This window comes from Corvus moneduloides, chromosome 4 (genome assembly GCF_009650955.1).
Source record: "Corvus moneduloides isolate bCorMon1 chromosome 4, bCorMon1.pri, whole genome shotgun sequence".
Taxonomy (NCBI): domain Eukaryota; kingdom Metazoa; phylum Chordata; class Aves; order Passeriformes; family Corvidae; genus Corvus; species Corvus moneduloides.
In genome coordinates, this window is record NC_045479.1 from 19,850,089 (window position 1) to 19,870,475 (window position 20,387).

The 20,387-nt window shown below is 44.0% G+C and overlaps 1 protein-coding gene across 1 annotated transcript in view; it reads left to right on the forward strand.

Moving 5' to 3' along the window:
- The window catches only part of STAB2 (stabilin 2), a 76,553-nt gene that overhangs the window by 45,649 nt on the left and 10,517 nt on the right, over nucleotides 1-20,387 (forward strand). Inside the window, exons 35-54 of the mRNA XM_032106275.1 lie at nucleotides 956-1,051; nucleotides 1,787-1,982; nucleotides 2,507-2,602; nucleotides 3,622-3,667; nucleotides 4,732-4,808; nucleotides 6,295-6,420; nucleotides 7,389-7,462; nucleotides 9,304-9,375; nucleotides 11,275-11,394; nucleotides 11,770-11,817; nucleotides 12,772-12,855; nucleotides 12,956-13,102; nucleotides 13,499-13,624; nucleotides 13,962-14,021; nucleotides 14,433-14,609; nucleotides 14,689-14,778; nucleotides 16,053-16,199; nucleotides 17,365-17,421; nucleotides 17,862-17,985; nucleotides 19,000-19,149. Coding sequence (XP_031962166.1) covers nucleotides 956-1,051; nucleotides 1,787-1,982; nucleotides 2,507-2,602; nucleotides 3,622-3,667; nucleotides 4,732-4,808; nucleotides 6,295-6,420; nucleotides 7,389-7,462; nucleotides 9,304-9,375; nucleotides 11,275-11,394; nucleotides 11,770-11,817; nucleotides 12,772-12,855; nucleotides 12,956-13,102; nucleotides 13,499-13,624; nucleotides 13,962-14,021; nucleotides 14,433-14,609; nucleotides 14,689-14,778; nucleotides 16,053-16,199; nucleotides 17,365-17,421; nucleotides 17,862-17,985; nucleotides 19,000-19,149 — 2,113 coding nt within the window. The remainder of the gene's footprint in view (nucleotides 1-955; nucleotides 1,052-1,786; nucleotides 1,983-2,506; nucleotides 2,603-3,621; nucleotides 3,668-4,731; nucleotides 4,809-6,294; nucleotides 6,421-7,388; nucleotides 7,463-9,303; nucleotides 9,376-11,274; nucleotides 11,395-11,769; nucleotides 11,818-12,771; nucleotides 12,856-12,955; nucleotides 13,103-13,498; nucleotides 13,625-13,961; nucleotides 14,022-14,432; nucleotides 14,610-14,688; nucleotides 14,779-16,052; nucleotides 16,200-17,364; nucleotides 17,422-17,861; nucleotides 17,986-18,999; nucleotides 19,150-20,387) is intronic.

Sequence of the window (20,387 nt, forward strand, 5' to 3'; positions counted from 1 at the left end):
GGCCGGTTTCTCATATGCACTAGGACAACTAAAGACTCCTCAAACTGCAAAGTTTACCTCTACCATGCAAAACTTAAGGGAGTTAAATGTGGTCTGAAATATGCCTGCTCCAGAAGGAATTACAGAATCAGCTTTGAGCCCTTCAAACCAGAGATGTACAGAAGGGCAAACTCAATCCCTCCCCAGCAACATGCTGTGAGTTAGGGTCACAAGGAGACTTGGAGATTATAGAGACTTTGGATTCCCAGGTCCAACACATGGGAACTGCAGATATTTAGAGTTTATTGGTACCTAACCTATCTGCAAAAGCCCTTCCACTGGGATTACATAAGTATATTTTCCTTTATTATTTATTATTTTTTAATTAATTATGCCAGTAATGGTATTCCAAAGCAGATCAAGTCTCATCCACCTCATCAAAGTACTTGACTGGCAAAACCAAATTTAAGTCCTCATGGGTAAAACTCAAAATCATTAACAATTCCTTTACAATGAAAGGCTGGATGGATGCTTGTCTCAATCTCCTCACAAGGGTGTACTGAGAACAAAAGCTTTCTTCAGCAAATAATCTTTCCCAATTGTGTTCATGCCTGGAAGATAATGTTTCAACAGCTGCTTTTGCAGAACTTCATAACTCAGTTTTCCAAGAGGAACTAGAAAGATCAGAAAATGTGAAAAATGGAAAAAAAAAATGTTTGTAAAACTTCTGAGTAGAATCTGTTCAGTTCTGAGCAAGGCAATTTTAGACAACTTTAAAACACCACAAGACACTGAGTTAAACTGATCATATGCTCACTAGAAATTATTTAGCTAATACATTTTTATCTCTATAAGTATTTCCTTCATTTTAATTGTGAACGTGTGAGTCAGTGCACAGCATGCATAATTTTACGCATTTGAAAGTAGCTGATCAGTATTATTCAGAAGTGCATCTGTTTCTCCAATATTTGCTCAGGCAGGGGAGAAGAAGTACTGTGTCCTCACAGAAAACCACATGAGACTGTACACCATCCAGATCGGGTGCCAGCCCAAGTGTGCTAAAACCATCATTGTGAGTTCACTCTTTTTATTGGGGTACATTTCTATGGTGGTGGCCAGGAACCCCCTTCCCTGAGCTTCACCCTCTTCATAATTCCCACTAAGCTCATACAGCATGTCAGGGCAGTTCCTGGCAATATGTTTATTGGCCTTTATTCTGGACACAGCAGAGGTTGAAAGGTTAAAGCACAGGGAAAGCCAGGAGCTGACATGGTGTAGAAGACAGAGCACAGGTTTGGGAAGGGTAACCCTATGCTTGTCCCTAGAAATTCTGTCCACATTTCCCTGGGGTGGTGAAGAGTACCTGGGTCCCACCAAGGACTGGGGGTGACAGCCTGAGTCCTGGCATGTTGAGGAGTGTGATCACAGACCAGCAGAGCTGATGTACTGCTAAAAATCACTGAATCAAAGACTAGTTTGGGTTGGAAGGGAACTTAAATATCTTCATTCCCACCCCTCTGCCATGCCCAGGGACACCTTCCCCTACACCAGGTTTCTCAAAGCCCAATCCAATCTTCACTGAACACTTCCAGGGATGGAGCATCCATAATTTCCCTGGGCCTCCTGTGCCAGTGTCTCACCACCCTCACAGTAAAGAATTTCTTCCTTATACCTAATTAAACCTACCCTCTTTCAGCTTGAAGCCATTCCCCCTTGTCCCATCACTACAAGCCCTTGTAAAAATCCAGATCTCTCGTTTGCCCTGCTCGCCACCCCGACCCTCAGCACAGCATTTCTGGGTTTCCAGACCAGGGAGTGCTGCGTGGGGTTCTTCGGCCAGCAGTGCCAGCCCTGCCCGGGAAAAGCCGGGAGCGCCTGCTTCGGGAACGGCGTGTGCCTGGATGGCATCAACGGCACGGGCACCTGCCAGTGCGAGGAGGGGTTTGTGGGCACGGCCTGTGAGAGCTGCAGCGAGGGCAAATACGGCCCCAACTGTGACCAAGGTACTGAGCTCCCCAAACCACACAGGAGCTTTGCTCGCCTTGCCAGGTGTACAAACCTTCCTCTTTTATCTTCTAACCACGTCCACTCTAGATTCTAGAAAGGTACTGCAATTTCAGGGTAATAGGCCAGAGTCATAAAAAACATCATTAACCTCTTTTCTTTCCCCATAATGGTGTTTGCTCTCTCATCCCTTAGCTGGAGACAGTGTCTTCTACTCTGGCACACCACTGACTTAGAAAAGAATCCAGCAAGAACAACCCTCTTTAGCACTGCTATTTCTCACTAATTCTTTCCTATTAAAATACAGTTTCAGACCCTGGGAATAGAGGAAGATAAGCATAGTTTGAATTTAGAGTTATTGTGTCATTAGAAACCAAAAGGCACAGACAAAGCAATGAAACAGCCTAGAGCAGAAGATGCCATCAGCAGGTGATGTCTGGGCCACCCCCACTGTACTTCCTGCCCCTTGCTGCCCACACTGCTACACTGCCAGGGACAGTGGCTTCCCCCACCTCTTCCACAGTGTGCACTTGTGTCCATGGGAAATGCAGCAGCGGGATCGATGGGGACGGCTCCTGTGAATGTGACGTTGGCTGGAGAGGAGTGACGTGTGAGACTGGTGAGTGTCCTGCCTTTTTTTACCTGAGGTAAAAAGTATGCATTTCAGAAAATGACAGAACTACAGCCACGATCAGATCCCAGTGCAGCTTCCCCCATGCAGTGAAATATGGGTCACATTCCGGTGCTATGGCAATTAATTACTGTATTATTAGAGAGATAGCTGAGATACTGCTCATGACACTGAGACACTTACTTAGCTAATTCTCTACCTGTGTCACCCTCTATCTGTCCCAAAAGAATATCCCATTTATTAAAGCTATATGTTTTCTAGAGCAGGATTACCCAGGACATTTTGACCCTCAGATCAAAAGCCTCACAAGTGCTTCAATAAGTTGATGTAGCTGTACAACACCAGACATTAAATTATGTTCTTGCTAATGTGATTTAAAAAAATTAGCAAATAAATCATTTTGTGCTGGCTTAATACAGCTCCTATATCAAATCAAATTATATTCTATTTAGACATAATTAAAATTATACAGTAACTATTTCAAAACCCTACCCATAATATAAAACAAAAACAAGTTACAAACACATTAATAGTAACATTCAATATCAGTTTTAAATTTTCCCAGGGAAATAATTAGTAATAAGCAGAGTTTTATAAGAGGGTTGCTGTAGTTACTACACCTGAGCAAAATGTCATTTCCTTTAGAAAACCTACCCTTATATAATTCATATAAAAATATATTAAAAATGGGATACTTAAAGACCAAAGCACGGAATTCTAACAGCTAAAATAATATCATGCAAGATTCACCCGAGTAAATACAGATCAATGACGACAGGTGAAATGTTTTCCTGACAGTAGGACACAACCCTTCCAAGTGAATTTCAGTGGTATCCACTGATCTACACAGACCCCACAGATGGAGTCTCTATAGAGACTGAGAGCGCAGTTGCCTGATGCAGAACTCAGACTCCAGCTCCACGTGGTAGGAACAAGACACTCTGAACCTAGAAGTCAGCATCTGACCCAAAAGGTTCTGATCCCTGCTTCAATTTTTCCACTTGCAGAAATCGAAGACGACGCATGTAACGCCTCATGCCACACCAGTGCTAAGTATGTATGAAATGTACTTATTTAGAGGAGAGGGGAGAAAAAGGGGATCTCTTGCAAGGCAAAAACCATAGTTCACCTCGCTCATGACTTCTCAGCAGCATATCTCACAGAGATAAGGAGCAATGGAAATCTAATGTAGATGATGATGAAGACAAAAAGTTCAAAGCTCTCCTCTTCACATCAAAATATACAAACGACAACAAAAGAGAAATGCTCTCACCAGTCCAGCACCAATACTGGGACACTAACTAGTTTTCAAAGGAGCAAGTGAGCCCCACTGAGCCATTTACTGAAGTGCATCTGTCCCCTCAGCACTGACCAGACAGCAAGATTTACACTAGCCAAGACATTTCAAAAAAACAAGGAAAGGTGGCTACAAAGACTCCACATTTTCAGTCACAGTTCTTCTGCAGGATTTGAGAAACCAGAGGGGCAAATCCCCTTTTTCCCAGATGTAGGTCATTCTCTCCCCCGTGTGTTTGTGCCCTTCAGTTCATAGTAGCAGTATTTTACCAGGCTTTTTGGCAGAACAACACTCTCAGATTTGCTTATGGGGACCCCACACACTCTGGAATCAAGGCTATTTCTGACAGAAGCAGATTGTTCTTCTGTTGTGTATTTTTCATCCACTGACATACACCTGTAAGTGTGAGGATAGGTGCAGGCATGGCAGGAGTAGGGGGAATGATGAACTCTGCTGGCTGCATCCTCCCATAAATTGGGTGCACACAAACAAAAATTGTGCACAGCTCTTTGGATGGATAGACATGCAAATTCTGAAGTTCTGCACCAAAAAAAAAAAAAAAAAAAGGGATACTTAAAGACCGAAGTATGTAATTCTAATAGCTAAAATAATACATCCAAAATACATTTGAAAAGCTTGGTCCAGCTAGGTCAATTTTTATCATTTTAGCTACCTCTTCTACTGTATGGTTAAATGCCTTGTTATTTCTATGCAACATTACCTTCAGAACAACTCACAAAAACGAGGGTTGTACAAAAGGCCTGACCAGTTTTTTTTCCCCCTCTTTTAAATGTTGCCTCCCTCCTTTTTTTTCCATTAGCTGCCTTCTCCTATCAAATGGCACTGCCTATTGCAAGTGTGCAGCTGGGTTTGAGGGGAACGGGACATTCTGCACAGGCAAGTGAACTTTGTTTCTTCCCTTTTAGGAAAAAAAAAAAAAAAAACAAGCATGCTTGAAGCACTCTCTGGTCACAGTAGAGTTGGTGAGAGATGAGCACTTCCCCATGCACCAGTTAAAGAACAAGAATTGTTGCCAGTTCCCTCAAAACAAATAGCAGCCCAACAGGTGCGGATTCATAGCAAACAAAGGGCTCCAAATCTCCAAGTTGTGAGGTCTTGTGCTGAGGGAGACCAGAGAAAAGGGAACGTGCTGTGCACAGCCCCAGCCCATTGTTTGCAGAGAAATGAAACCTGGTTTGCGACTTTTACTCCCTTTCCCAGCACAGCCCAGCAAAGGGAGGCCAATTCAGGGTACAATAACACTTCCAGCTATTGGAAGCTGTGTAGCTCTACCATTTCCTCAGCTTTCTGATCTTGCTCAGATTTCTGGTGTGGTAAAACCCCTTTCTTTAGACTAGAGAGATTTAAGAGACCCTCAGAAAGGGGCAATAGTACCTTATCCTAGATGGTGCTCCAAGAATCTGGGTTATCCAAAATAGACTACTTCCAGCTACAATAATCATAATTGTAATTTTTCTTAATTCTTAACTAATTAAAACGCTGATTCTTTTCAGAACAGAAACCCATTTTTCTACTTACTCACGATGGCTTGCAGGGTCCTGATCCCAAATTTTGCCTCTCTTACTCTGCCTGCTTTAATTTTCTCTTCTGGCACAAGACAGGCAAATCCATTTTGATCTATTGGGGGGCAATTCCCCATGTGCAGGAAGAGCTGGGTGACACAGGTCACCCAAAGCCACTCTCCACTCACCCTTGTTCTCCTATAGGGGACTCCTGGGCAAAACTAGATGCAGAAAAAAATCAACTTCCTCATCTGACATTGCTGAAACAGCAATTTAGGGTAATTTGAAACAAAAATTAAAGCAATATTCAGGTGGATTTGAGCCACACTGAAGACCAGACAGGGCTCGCTCTCTGCTCTCAAGTTATGATCATCCAGCTCATCCAGAGTTGGAGAAACAGGATGAGTATCCACCTGAATAAGAACCAGGACTTTCTGTCACAGGAGGGCTGGGTGGCATTATGTTCTAGACTTCCTGCAAGAGAAGTTATATGATCTGTGTGCAGAAAATGCCAAGCTCAGGAAATGCTTAAATGGCCATTTAAGCTAGAGAAGAACACAAACATCCCTTTTTTTGGTGCTTTGTTGAAATGGGCAGAATTGGAAGATGGAAAGTTACGGAAAATCAGTCTGGATGAACTCTAACATACCAGACTAGAAACATCATCTCAACTTTCCCTCTTGAAACAATAATGGGTATTAAATATCTGGCACTAATGAAGTCTGTGACCTCTTAATTCAGAAAGATTCTGTGTGCTGAAAGCGTTAGTAAATCCCTTTAAAAGATGGAGACAGATCCTCATGAGAAGCAAGAAGCCAGTCCAGCACTTTGGTTTAATCTCTGCTGTTGTCCCTGCTCAGCTATTGATGCCTGTGAGAGCAGCAACGGGGGCTGTTCTGCCAAGGCAGAGTGCAGGAGAACAACACCAGGAAACAGAGCCTGTGTCTGCAGTGCCGGCTACACCGGAGATGGGATCGTCTGCATTGGTAAGCACTGGCCCTGTCTCATATATCACACAGAGGAATAGCACGGGAGCAAGTTTTCCTGCAGGGGGATGGTTCTTCTTCCACTCTGACCCAGAAATGTGATGCCTTTTCCTGGTGTTAAAATCAAGAGTCATACACGGTTAGAAGGGGAAAAGGGATTTTACCTTGGTATTTATTTTAAGGATCCTCAGGTGCACTATGTCCAGGTCGAATGCACTGAAATGCACACTGCAATGCACACCCCAAAAGATCTTGTATCACATTATAGGTCTTACTAATTAGCATATCTATCAAAGATTCCCCAAGGAGAGGCTCGAGTGAGCCCCCCTCCCCAGGGAACCTTCCCCTGGATGGTTCTATCTCAGTTTACAGAATGTGTTCTGGAGAGGACCTTGGGGTCTGGGGCACACTTATCCCTAGCTACGAAGCTTCTAAAATGTTTAGTCTCTCAGCTTGACAAACAAGTCCAAGAATGTAGGCAAAAAGCACTAAGAACACAGAAGCTGTAAAAAGGTATAACAGGGGTACAAAAGAAAAGGCAAAAAGTCATCATGGCATCAAGTACAACTTGCTGATAGCATATCCCCAATGCCAAAGGCATCTCTTCCTGCCACATGGCTGGTACTACTTGGCAAACCACACACCTGCAGCAGCAAAGAACAGTCTTATCAAACAACATCTACCTCTAGCAAGGATAACCCCATCTTCAGCAGCCTGAAACACACTCCTCTGACCATCATAATCTAAGACTTTTAGATACCATACCACACCTCCCCAGGTTTGGTTTCAGAAACGCTGCTAGCAGGGCTTTAGCATTCACCAAGACAGCTGAAGACCTAGACTGAGGTACTACATAGCTGGGGGAATTAATTTTGTCATAAATCTGAATTCCTGGTATGCTTTAACTTCTTCCTCCTCGGGTTTTCAGAATTTCTCTCTCTTTATTACACTGTTTCTGTTTTATAAAGAAATCAACCCTTGTCTGGTGAACAATGGTGGATGTGATAGAAATGCAGAATGCACACAGACTGGACCCAATCAAGTGAGTACTTTGTTAGTGAAGAAAAATAGGCCTGGTCAAGTGTTTACTATGTGTAAAGAAAGATTTCCCCATGTCAACTTTGTTTTTTATGTAGAAAAGTGAATTTCATAACAATTCTGAAAAGTATATGCTTCCCTCAAAAAGGCATTTGAAGGGGAGAGCAGACAAAAATTTTTAAAAAGTCAATTTCAGTGAAAGAAATCCAAAACTGCAGAGGAAAGCAGTGTTTTGCTATTTCAAGTGGTTGTTTCTCTCCCTCCTGGAAGGTTTTGATGTGAAAACCTGTCAGTTTGAAAGTATTGTTAGATGATGTTTCTTTTCTTGTTTTAGAAACTGTCCATGGAAAAATTCTATTTTAGACTAGCCCTTCTCCCTGCACAGCTCAAATGTATTCACAAGGAAACAAAATGGCCTAAATCATAGCTCTTGCATAGGGTTTACAGCATTCCAGCATCCACACGCTCCTCTGCTGATCTCTTCTCCCACACAGAGGTACCACATACTCTCCAAAGAGAAAGGGGGACAAAGGAGAAGCAGATCAGTCAGGACAGTGGAGCGACACAGATTAGTGATTTTATTTTTCTAACAGTTTCCAAAGAAGCTGAACTCCCTGGTTGTAGCACTTCTTTTCATCTCCCTGTGGTTTCATGTTGGCTGTTGGCAGGACTGTAATCCTCCAGTGAGAACTGCACAATGGTTATTCTTCAGGATCAAGGCAGGAAAAAGAAAGCAGGAGTCAAAGCCACCTCCTGCCTTCCAGTTGTTCAGGGACAGAAAGGACAACAAACCCAGCAGCCCTTTTTGCCAGTGCAAACAAATAACTCTGCCTCCACTGTCCTTTACAAGTCAGCACATTTCTGGTGGGAGGACAGAGTCATTCAACCCCTTCCCCCTCCCTCTAGACAAGACAGGTGATGGCTATTTTCTTCCATACACCCTCACTGGGGATAGAAGTAGTAGCTGTTTATTTATTCTTCCTGTTTATTTATTCTTCCTTACCTATGAGGATGCAATTAACATCAGAGTAATAACAACATCAGAGTAATAACAACCTCCACTACAAAATCCCAGCACTGCAAAGGCAAATTTATAGGAGGGAAATGCATCTGCTTTCTGTAGGACTCTCACTCATCCAGGAGGTACAAGAACACTGCTGTTAGACTACCTCCCAGTTTTATTTCTGCTGCAGAAATCTCATTGAATTTTCACATCCCTACATATTAAATGTAAATTCTAAATTGAGAACCATTAAGCAGTGAAATGGAAAATACAATTCATTTCTTTGCAACTATTCATCATCTTCGTGATAACTGAAAGTGCAAAATAAAGTAACTAAGACAAAGTGTCAGATGCATTTCCACTGCATGGGAAGCTGCCAGTAGCATCAGGACACAATTCCAGGTGTGTTTTGAAGGTACATTTCATGACTTAAAGAAAGCAGGGGAAGGAAAGGGATGAGAGGGGAATACCAACACATGCAAAAAACGTGAGGAAAACAAATTAAGGTTTTAGCCTGTTTTTTCAGCAAGAAAATAATGTGCAGATGTCAGAGGGGTCATTTCAAATGACCAGGACAGCAGAGAGGAGACCAGAGATGGATAGGTAGGGAAGAGGCAGATAGAGCCTATTGAAAATTGTTACTTCCCAATCTCAGTTTATGGTTGCTCATACTGGCCAAGAAATTACTGTGGGAGACATGATGTACTTTTATCTTAATAAATTGCACATCATATCACCATGAAATTATCTGGGGGAAAAAAAAAAAAAACTATATATATGTGTGATGAAAAAAATTTCAAGCATTTTTCAATGTATGCATGTTTTCTGATTTTGCTTTGTAGGCAGTATGTAATTGCCTGAAGGGATATTCTGGAGATGGCAAAACATGCACATATATCAGTCTGTGTTCACAAGTGAGTATCCATTTAAGGAGACAATTTAAGGTCTTATTATAATCATCATACTTTGGAGGGTTGTACGCATTCTAAACTAAGTTAGGTGTGCTAAGAATCAATTTACATTAACTTGGCTAATCTAAAATGTTCTTGGTTCAGTACATGCTTTCCTGTTGTCACTATGAGAGAAACTAAATATGCAGGAAGGGCTTTTCCTCGACCACAGCCTGAACAGAACACAAGTGAGGGCCTGGACTCATCATTGAGTCTTAAATAACCCACTTCAAATCCAAGCCAGAGAAACAGGCCCTGGTCTGTAGTGGTAAAACCTAAGTCAGCAAATTATTTGTCATACAGAGTTCCTATAAAAAGCCAACAAAACCATTTCCTTCCACAACACCCAACCCAGGATATCTAGCGGCATTGCCCATTCTGTCCCTCACTTGTCACTGAAGGCTGAGAATTAGCTACATTTGTTTTGCACAGGCTGGCTCACACTGCAAGCCACATATTGGCAATCAGTGTGGTTCTCTGCACCAGCTGCACTACTCTGCCTCTTGGCAAGCTGCAGCAGGGACACATCCACTTTCCCGTGTACATTAATCCTCTGTGCTCTGAGCACAGTAGCAATAATTCTCACCCTCCCAGCCTGGCCTGTCAACTGGTTTTCTCTAACCTTGAAAGGTTGCAGAGATGAAAGAGCAAGGGCAAAAACAGAAGCTGGAGTAAGGGGAATTTAAAGTTATGAGCCACTGCTCCCTATGGTTTTGTATTCTTTTCCTTTTTCTTATGCTGCGTTCTGGCAGCTCTGCTTCCACTTGACTAATTATGCCAGGCTAATTATATACTAAAAAGTAAAGATCATCTTGAGAAGCACCAGAGGCTAACCTGGCTCCACGATGACCAAACCTCTGTGCAGAAAAGTTTCACAGATAGCTGAAGTTGCCAACAGTGTGCCTAAGCCAAGCCAAATCCATAGCAAATCCAGCCAAACCCACTGCTTACAGCCCGGCGTCTCTCTGACCTGTCAAGTCAGACCCCACTGGCAGAGCCCCACTCCAGAGACCCCACTGCTCCCTCTCATGGCCCATGGGAAAGGATCTCTGAGATGATCAGCAACAAAAAGGACACCATGGAATAAGTACAAAATGAGAAAACAAGAGAGCTTCTCAGTTTTTCCCAATTCGCTCTCAAGCCCAGGAGAGAAATTTATTTGCAAGCTGAGGTGCTAACAGGGGAGCACCTACTAATGCCTGAGCAGAGCTCTGAGCTCCAACATGCTGCTCCTGAGTGAGGAACATCTCGGCTTAGCACAGGGAACTTTCTGGAGGCAGGCAGATGGGTGAGATGCATCCACTGCTCCAAGCCCAAATTTGCTCTGGCAGTGGACTCAGATGCAGACAGGAGACGTCTTAGAGACAAGAACAAGGCAAGTCCCTGTTCCAGCTGACCTGGGCCATCAGACAGACAAGAAACAATAGTTCTGTGCTGATGCTCCTCCATAAATTCAGGGTCCTGGCACCATCACAGTGATTTACAGTATGTAAATAGTTCCCTTTAGAGTAAGTCAGTGCTGCATTGGCAGAGAAGCTAAGAGTCATCCCTAAGGTGCAGAGTGAGACTTGCATGCAAATATTTTGCATCCTTACAGCATCATGAACTAAGCATATGAGGAGGGAATCAAAACTACATCCTCTGCATAAAAGGAGACTTGTTTTTTTACAAGCCCTACATGCTCTTTAGTGTTTGCAAGAAAATATATGCCATCAGATGTTCCAGAAAGATGTTGTTTCAAGAAGATCTTGTGATTAAGCCTTTTTAAATTATACATATGGGAGGGAAAAAAATGGTGAATTGGAATTGTTTTATACACCTGGCAATGAAGGAATTATATATTTTACACTTTGTTCTTACAAGAATAATGGAGGCTGCAGTGAATTTGCCATTTGTAATGACACTGAGCTGACAGAGAGGACCTGCACTTGCAAACCTAACTACATTGGGGATGGATTTAAGTGCCGAGGCAACATCTTCCAGGTAAAGTGCTGCACATTTGCTGTCTCCTGTTTTTCTTCACACAGTTACTTAACACAATGGTTGAAATGTGCCATTTTTTTCTTGGACAAATTTGTACCCCAGAATTTGAAATTATCCCAATCCAAGAAACCGAGAATAGGAACAGGATGCTGCAAGATAACCTTAACTGCCAAAACAAACAAACCTTAGTGGACAATCATTATGACTGCAGAACTAGGGAGTTTTAGGTTTCAAAGAAGCCTACTGTTTGAGAGTAAGGTAAGAACAGAACAGAAGCAGTACAGATATGCAACACTTACTCCAAACCAGAAGTTGCCTTGCTTTTCTGAGAGGTGCATTTACAGCAGTGTTACAGAGTCTTGTTCTTAATTGCAGGAACTTCTCAGGAACTCAAACACATCGAGGTTTTATTTCCACTTAGAGGTAAGAAAAGGTTGAGCGGTTGTGGTTTGTTGGGGTTTTCTTGGGAGTGGGGTTCTCCTCCCTTTTTTTTTCTCCAAGAGTGTATACAGGAGAGAAGCAGGCAAGAATCTGGTGTGTACCAACATCCTTCAATGTAATTGGGACTGGGTTTGGATTACCAGTCACTAATGCTCTAATTTAAACTATTAACTGTCACTAAAACAGTATTAATGATCTAGAGTATTAATGATAAAGACCAAGGTCCCAGGGAAATGTAAGGCCTCCAGACTGGGCATAAAACTGAAGCTCTCACCCATTCACAGTCTGAGATCTGCCAGCATATCCCTCATGAAGTCTGAAACAAGAACATACCACTCATTTACTACCCCTTCTGCATCTCCAAATGGCAAACTTTTCAGTTGCCTCCCTGAAACATCACAGGGTGCTCTGTGTCCATGCAGCCAACTCTCACTGATTTTTGAAGACTGGCAACAGCAATTCTCTGTTTACCAGAAGCCTCAGGGCAGCACAGACCAGCACACTGGTCTGCTAGCCCAAAGACTCATATTTTAGTTTCATAGTCTACCATAGTAGACAGCTGGCTTCCTCTTGCTTTAAGAGAGCTCTCAATTTAGCTTGTCAGTGGTCATTGCGAAGTACCTGCAATAGCCCAAGTCCATTAGTACTCCTAATCTAATTCCCTTGTCTTCCATTTGTTATTGCAGAGGAGATAGAGATGTGGCTACAAGTCAAAAAACCAAAATCTTCCATTTAATACATGTGAGCAGAGGTGACAGATGAGGCCAGGAGTCAAAGCCCACATGAGGACTTTCTCTCACCCTTGCATTGCAGGGAAGAGGACTCAACATGTGGCAGCAATGGGGCTGCAGGCACCACCTCCCCCTCCACAGGGCAGTGCCTGTGTGGCATCACAAACACTAACTCATTGCTACTTTATCCTCTTAAACTTGGCAGGCCTTGTCTATGAGAGATATCGCAGGCCCCGGCCCTTTCACCCTGTTTGTCCCTCGCACAGACATCCTGAACAGCGACCCACGAGTGAGTAGAAGGGGCGGGGATTGTGGGTGAGCTGGCCATGAGCTTTCTGCTTCAGATGCCTCTCTCAGCTGCTTCTCAACTCCTCCACTTCCCACTGCAGGTCAATGATTGGGTTGCCAAAGGAGTGATGGCTCAAGTGCTCCGGTACCACATGGTGGGTTGTGCCAGTCTGTTGTACAAGGACCTGACAGCAATCACCAACATCACCTCTCTCCATGGTGACCTGATACACATCAGCTACTCCCAGGTAACCCAACATGGAGAGACAGGGAGCAGAACACTAAGCCAGTCCACTCTCATTCACCTTTTATAAAAACTTCAGTGGTTCCCTTTCCTCCTCTGATGCACAAAAATAAATAAAAGGGTTTCAAATGAGATTGCCTGTTCACCTGAAAGGTTCAGCACTTACTCGGTATGCCAAGAGTGGAGTTGTATAACCCTTGCTTTGACACAAGCTATTTTATCCTCAAACTCTGGCTTTGTGAGCATGAGGAAAGTTAAAAGCAAAGGACAATTTATTAAAGATGAAAGTACTGTTTGCTGCAAAGAAAAGGTGGTCTGGGCCCATTACATCAAAGCAATTCAGTGTCAGCCTCACTTTCCCATAATGCTTCACAAAAAAAAGTTTTTGTTGCCTTTCCAGAACACACTGGTTTTGAACAACAAAGCTGAAGTTATACTCAGTGATGCTGTTGGCACAAATGGTGTGATCCATGTCATAAACCAAATTCTGGTCCCATCACATATGCAGGATTTCCCTCTCAAGAAGGTATGTGCAGCTTATCACTATTCCCAACCCAGGGGCTTTTCCACAGTTACTGTCAGATATATAAATCATACAAGTCAACAAGAAGAAAAAGTGACACTTAAAAGACCTTATACAAACATTGTCTACAGTGCTGAATAAATTCAATATTACTTTTCAAATTCACCAGAATTACAGCTAAAGTAAGGACAGTATAAGAGGATTTCTGCAGAGGGCTTTTACAGCAGCTTTGATTTTATAACAAAAAGTGACTTAAAGGGAAAAGCAAGCCCTTCTCTGCTTTTTTAATACCCAAATAATGTATTTCTTAGGTAAATTACTCGCTTTTCTTTCTTTGTAGGAAAGTCTTAAAATGGTTGCAGCCAAACATGGGTACATTCTGTTCAACACTTTGCTAGAGGTAAGGACACAAGAGACAGCAGCCACTGGGAAAAGGTTGCAAACAATTTTTTTTAAGACAAAAGTGCACACACACAGCACATGGCACCACTGGCAGGATGTTGTTCAGGAGAACCAAAGGGCTCACAATAGAGTACACAGCAACCCTGGTCACCACCAGCGACACTCCCACAGAGGTGGGGGGATGTCAAGCAGACCCACAGCCACCTTTCCCTTCTCCACTCAGCTCTGTCCTACTGTATCTCAAGCTCAACTCACGTAGCTGGTTTTAAAGTCAAGGTTCTTGCAGGCTTTGACCAGGCAGCCCACAGGGCATTACACTCCAGTTATACCAGACATTCACTCCACAGGGTCAGCATCCCTTTGGGCAGAGGATTAATCTTCCACCCCAATAACCCCTTCTGTGTTGCAGAAGAACAACCTGCTTGGACTGATCAACGATCCCATTCACAAACCCGTCACACTCTTCTGGCCTACAGACACAGCCATCCGTGGGCTGCCACAGGAGCAGCAGGACTTCCTCTTCAAGAAGTCCAACACTGACAAACTGGTGCAGTACCTCAAATTCCACATTGTCCGTGACACTGCGGTAAGCCCTTGCTTTTTGGGAGCGTTGCCACAGCCAAAATATGCAAGCCCAGATATATATCTCCCCTTTTCCTTCCCAGGTGTTGGCCTACCAGCTCCCCAGCTCCACCTCACTGAAGACCCTGCAGGGCTCCAACCTCAGTGTGAGCTGTGGGGATAACGGGGAGATTGTAAGTGTTCACTCTACTGGCACACTTATCTCCCTCACCCCTGCTGCAGGATCCACTCCTGCAGACCACACCATGCCTTTGCACGGCCCCCAGGCAGGGTTAGGGGCACCAAAATTCATTGGTCATTCCCCAGTACACGACAAGAGCCACACCAACAGATTCTAGATGGTTTGCAGGACAGTTTGGAGCTGTCATTTGCTCTGTTGTAAAACGCTACTCATTCAAAACAGCTCTCAGTTAACTTGAAAGTGAAATAGCAGCACACTTTAACTTCTACACTAAAATACCAGTGCAAAACCACCAAGATCAGCCTGGTTTGGAACCCCAAGAATGCAGCACCTGCATGCAAACTCTCGCTTGTAAGCGCTTACAAGCTAAGATTGCAGGCACACACATAGCCTGTTAAACCAGAGCAATGTCACATTTTTCTTTGCAAATGTATCAGATCATACCTGGAAAGCACCTAAGTCTAAGTATGCAAAAGGTTAACCTGGGGACATAGACTGGCATACTCTGTCCTCTTCAGAAGATAAAAACATCATAGAACTATAGGATGGTTTGGGTTAGAAGGAACCTTGAAGATCATCCAATTCTACCTGTCCTGTTATGGGCAGGGACACCTTACAGTAGACCAGGTTGCTCAAAATCCCATTCAACCTGTCTTTGAACACTTCCAGGGATGGGACATCCACAGGTCTCTGGGCAACTTGCTCCAGTGTCTCACCAACCCCACAGTAAATAATTTCTTCCCAATATCCAATCTAAACCCACCTTCTTTCAGTTTAAAGCCATTACCCCTTGTCTTATCATTACATGCCCTTGTTAAAAATCCTTCTCCAACTCTCACATATCCCCACTTAGGGACTGGAAGGTGCTCTAGGGTCCCCCTGAAGCCTCCTCTTCTCCCAGCTGAACAGCCCCAGCTCTCTCAGCCTGTCTTCGTAGCAGAGGTGCTCCTCTGAGTATCCTCATGGCCCTTCTCTGGACTTGCTCCAACACATTCACATCTTTCCTCTGTTGGAACCTCAGAGCTGGACACAGTCCTTCAGACACAGATCTGCCCATTATAGCAGGTTACATATGCCCAGGTTGCAGCATTCAGCTATAGGAAGAGAGGCCCCAAAATTTGGTTTGAGCCCCTATAGCTATCAATTTTGCTTACAGGATAGTTTGACACACCACCTTGTCCCAAGAGCATTCCTACAGAGAGCAGGAACCCAAGCAGGAGCGGGTCATGACTCCCCATGTCCCCCTCTCCCCATGCCATCTCCCAGGGCGCCCTGTTCCTGAACGATGGACAGTGCAAGGTGGTGCAGCGGCAGCTGGAGTTCGACGGGGGCATCGCCTACGGGATCAACTGCCTGCTGATGGAGCCCAGCCTGGGGGGACGCTGCGACAGCTTCCTCACCGTGGAGTTCATGGTCAGTGCCCATTTCGGGTTCCTCACCCTGACAACAACACAGCCCAAGGGCCAACGTCCACCTTCACCGGGCCAGCCCTCCCTGCAGCTCTGGTGCTCCTGCCAGTAAGCCCCAGTGCTGCAGGGTGGCTGCATCTGCTGCACTGCCTAGAGAGAGATTAAGTAGTGCAGCACAACGCCTGAGAGGTGCACAGCAGAAACCCTGTATCCACATGAAGCAGCACACAGAACAAGTGGTTTCAGTTAAGACCATAAAAAAAAAAAAAAAAAGCACCTTCCACATGCAAGCAAAAATCTGAGCAAGGACAAATCTTTCTGCTGTGTCTTTAAATTAGTGGAAGTTCACACTATGGATTTGTCTGTAGAGATGGCATTTACAAAGTTTGCTATTACAGCAGGGAAGAACAGCAGCACAGGGTATGAAGGACACAAGATAGAGAACTGCCTACTCTGTCTCAGTCTCTGGCATTTCTTGTTTTTAACACACTTGAACAGGCACTGTTAGCGTGGAGGAAGTTTCCTCTGGGAACTTTGACAGGTCCCACAAATGGGACATTTTGAAAGACATCTTGAAGTGGTTTCAAGACCAAGTTTACTTCTGTTTAATTTGAATGTATGAAAAAATTACCTAGAAGTACAGTAATTTTCCGGTATTCAGTGTTTAAAAAAAGGTTATCGGAACATATATTTCAATCATAAAACCAATAATTGTGTATATCCCACCTGCTCAAGTTGCCTCTTGTTTATGATTTCATTAAATGAAATTAAATAATTTCCTCGGATCTGGTCAGTACTTCCTGAGAAGTAAACATTTTTCTATCCTCCAAGTTAGACATCCAGATCTGATACAGATCATGTCAATACTTGTTTGAAGAACATTCATCATCTCTCCCCTGTTTCTTTAAATCCAGAGCAGTTTCTTCTTCCAGAACTTATATTCTGGTATCAAAACTATTTTCTTGCATTTTTGTGGCACTAAATTATTACAACTATTTTGTTGTCACTCTCCTCTATCGTTTCTCCAAAATTTTCTATTAATTTTTTAAGTGCAATAAGCTTTACCTTTTCTCTGCTCATATTTTCTGCTCTCATAAAACAGACTTTGTCAAAGCCAAGTGGCCTTTTGTAGCCATTATTTTAATATGCTTTTTTTTTCCCTTTTCCAGGGGCATTGTGCTAGCTGTTTCAGTAACACTAAATGCCCTCCAGGGACAAAACCAAAGGTAATACATTCAATTCTCACTTGTAAGCAGTCTAACCTGCTCTTCTCTGCATTTCACAACAGCAAACCAGAAAAAGCTTCTTAGAATAAATAAAAAGAGAACCTTCGAGAATGCTACCACACAATTAAGTGGAAAAGCTGTCCCTGGGCAAACATCCAGGTGCTGGTGGTGGGGAATGCTTGTTGGTCTCACACAGCATCCACTGTAAAAGTGCTTCAGCTGACTCCAGAACAGCCCCTGCACTTTCATTAACAGTGTTTAGCACGTCAAGAATCAGAGAAGGTGGGGGTCTCATACCCACACTCTCCACACATCACATTTTGAGTCAATGAACATCAGAAATTATAATTTAAAGAGGAAAAAAAACAAACCTCCACACAGCACTCCTTTCCCTGTGTTTCCCCCCCTCCTCTCTCTGCACTGGCACATGTGACATGCAGGAAGGAATCCACTGGTGCACCTACGAGTCCTATGGGCTGCGGAGGGATGGTTGCCGTAGGAACTGCTCCATGGTCATCCACATAGCCAAGTGCTGCAAGGGCTACTTCGGGCCAGACTGCCAAGGTAGGATTCCCACCCACATGGCCAGCCTGTGTCCCTCCCCTTCCCCCTCCCCAATACAGCTGTGTAGCTCCCAGCAGACAAAACTGGGAGAATTGGGATAAGGGGCATGAGGAGAGACCAGCTGCAAGATGAAAGAACTTGGTTGCAAGAGCTGAAGAACACAAAGTGTTAACTGCCTTTTCATTTAGAGCAAGTTTTAAACTCCATAGTAGCAGGTGAATGCTATAGAGAGTGAATGCTGTCCTGCTGAGCAAGTCACCAGCTGAAAGTCCTTTAAACACAAACAGGCTCAGGTTCACTCAGCAACACCAGAACACACCTGAGAACCAGTGCATGATTGCTCAGCCACAGACAAGTGCACTCATCAGCAGAGTAAGCTCAGAAATTGTAGTTCTGAGGAGCTGGAGATGGTTTGGGAGGCTCCATCTCAGCAATTTGTTAGCAGATGCTTCCAAAGTGAGCTCATTCACCTGCCAGCCCTGTAGGGGAACAGTACCAGGATCCCACCAGGGCACACAGGGTCACAATCCAGGTCAGCATCTCTGCTGGCAGATAGGTCCAGCCACACATAGCCCTGCCAGCTTGCTCCGTCCCAGTTTCACAGAGACACATGCAGATCCCATGCAATTTTGGCCATCTCAGCCTGAGCCACTCTTTGGGGTTGTCCTGACAGCACACAGACCCAAAGAGATGCACAAAAAAAGTCTTGATTTAGGCAGTGCCATTCACAGATGGGTCTGAATGAGCAAACAGCCAGATAACAGCACCCACAAGTCAGGGCTGGAAGGATCCTCAATGCTTTTCTGATAGGAGCTGTGAAAGCACGTCAAGGAATTTAGAGCATGAGGCTCACAGTAGCCATAAGCGTCACAGCCACTTCTGCACGCCTCAACAGAGATGCAGTTACAGGCACTCCCTGCTCAATGATTTTTACAGACCAGTAGGTAACCAACAGCAACAATGAATAAACATGCACCTGACCTAAAGAGCCACTTCTCTTTTTGAACCTTTCAGCTTGCCCAGGGGGCCCAGAGACCCCATGCAACGGCCACGGCTCCTGTGACGACGGGTACACGGGGACAGGAGAGTGCCACTGCAACAGCGGCTTCAACGGGACGGCGTGTGAGCTGTGCTTGCCAGGCAGATACGGCTTCACCTGCAGGCGTACGTTTGAGCTCCCTCTCCAGATCCATGCCCACGTCAAGCCTAAACTAGTCTGTCAGCAAGGAGTTTCTCAGTGAGCCAAGGAATGGGTCCCTCTTAACACAAACATTTTTCCTTGGTGCCTCCTCACACCAGGGGATGGCACAAGGTCTCAAGGCCAGGAGTGCAGAGGCTACGTGGCTGTGTCTGCACAGGACCTCCTACTCTTAACATGGTACATAAGTAATAGAATAGAAGCAGAACCTCCAGCAACAAGTGGTTTTAGGTGCAGCACAGCTTTCTCCTCCATCCCCACAAAGCTTAAGAGTATTTTAGCAACGTGGTTCCTCAAGGAATGCAGGAGGCCAAGGCCATGCACTACTTCTGCAGAGAAGGAAAAGGACACCAAGATGAGGGCAGTTTGTGAAGAGGGACAGCCAAGCAACTGCTCACAAAAATCCACCTCTCTGTGGTTTTAAACGTGAACTAGGTGGGAGCAGGATCAATATCTCCCTTTAAACTTAAATTCTTTCCTGACATAAAGCCTTCAGATAAGAAGCTACAACATTAATGCTTCCATCCTAACCCTGTGCACCTGTACTGCTCCTGAGGCACATGGGATGGGGGGGTATAGGCAAGACAACAGGCTTGGACACAGATATTCGGGATTATGCTTACCTACAATTCATCCACTTTATAGCACACCATAGCATAAAATGTATGAGCCATGAGCTTGAAACCAGATTATGAAATTTAAGAGAAAAACATTTTATAGCCCCTTCTTTTTGATATAGATTTAAGTCAGCCAAAAATTAACTAAGCAGGTAAAATTTTAAAAAGCCAGCAAGTGGAGCTCCTTTTCAGCAGGACAGGTATTCAAAAAATCAGTTCCACCAATCCCACATAATTTTCTTCTTTAAACTACAATACTTCAGGAAGAAGGATAAGGCCATAAAGGATTCTGCAGCATTAAATTATAAAATAGAGAGCCATGAATAATTTTTTAAGAAGGATTTAGCACATAAGTTATTGCAAGGCCCAAAGAGGAGGGGGAAAAAACATCACCTATAGATTAAATCACACCTCAGGTTGGAGGGCAGAAGGAGCAAAGCCTCATCTATAAAAGGAACTGAAGGAATCCAAAAGTTTTTAGTCATAAAAATATCTGAAACCTAAAAAAAAAATATAGGTAACTTGTCTACATTTTACAGCAAAGCTCACTAACCTCATATGTGGCTTCTTTGCTCAGCTGGACCTTC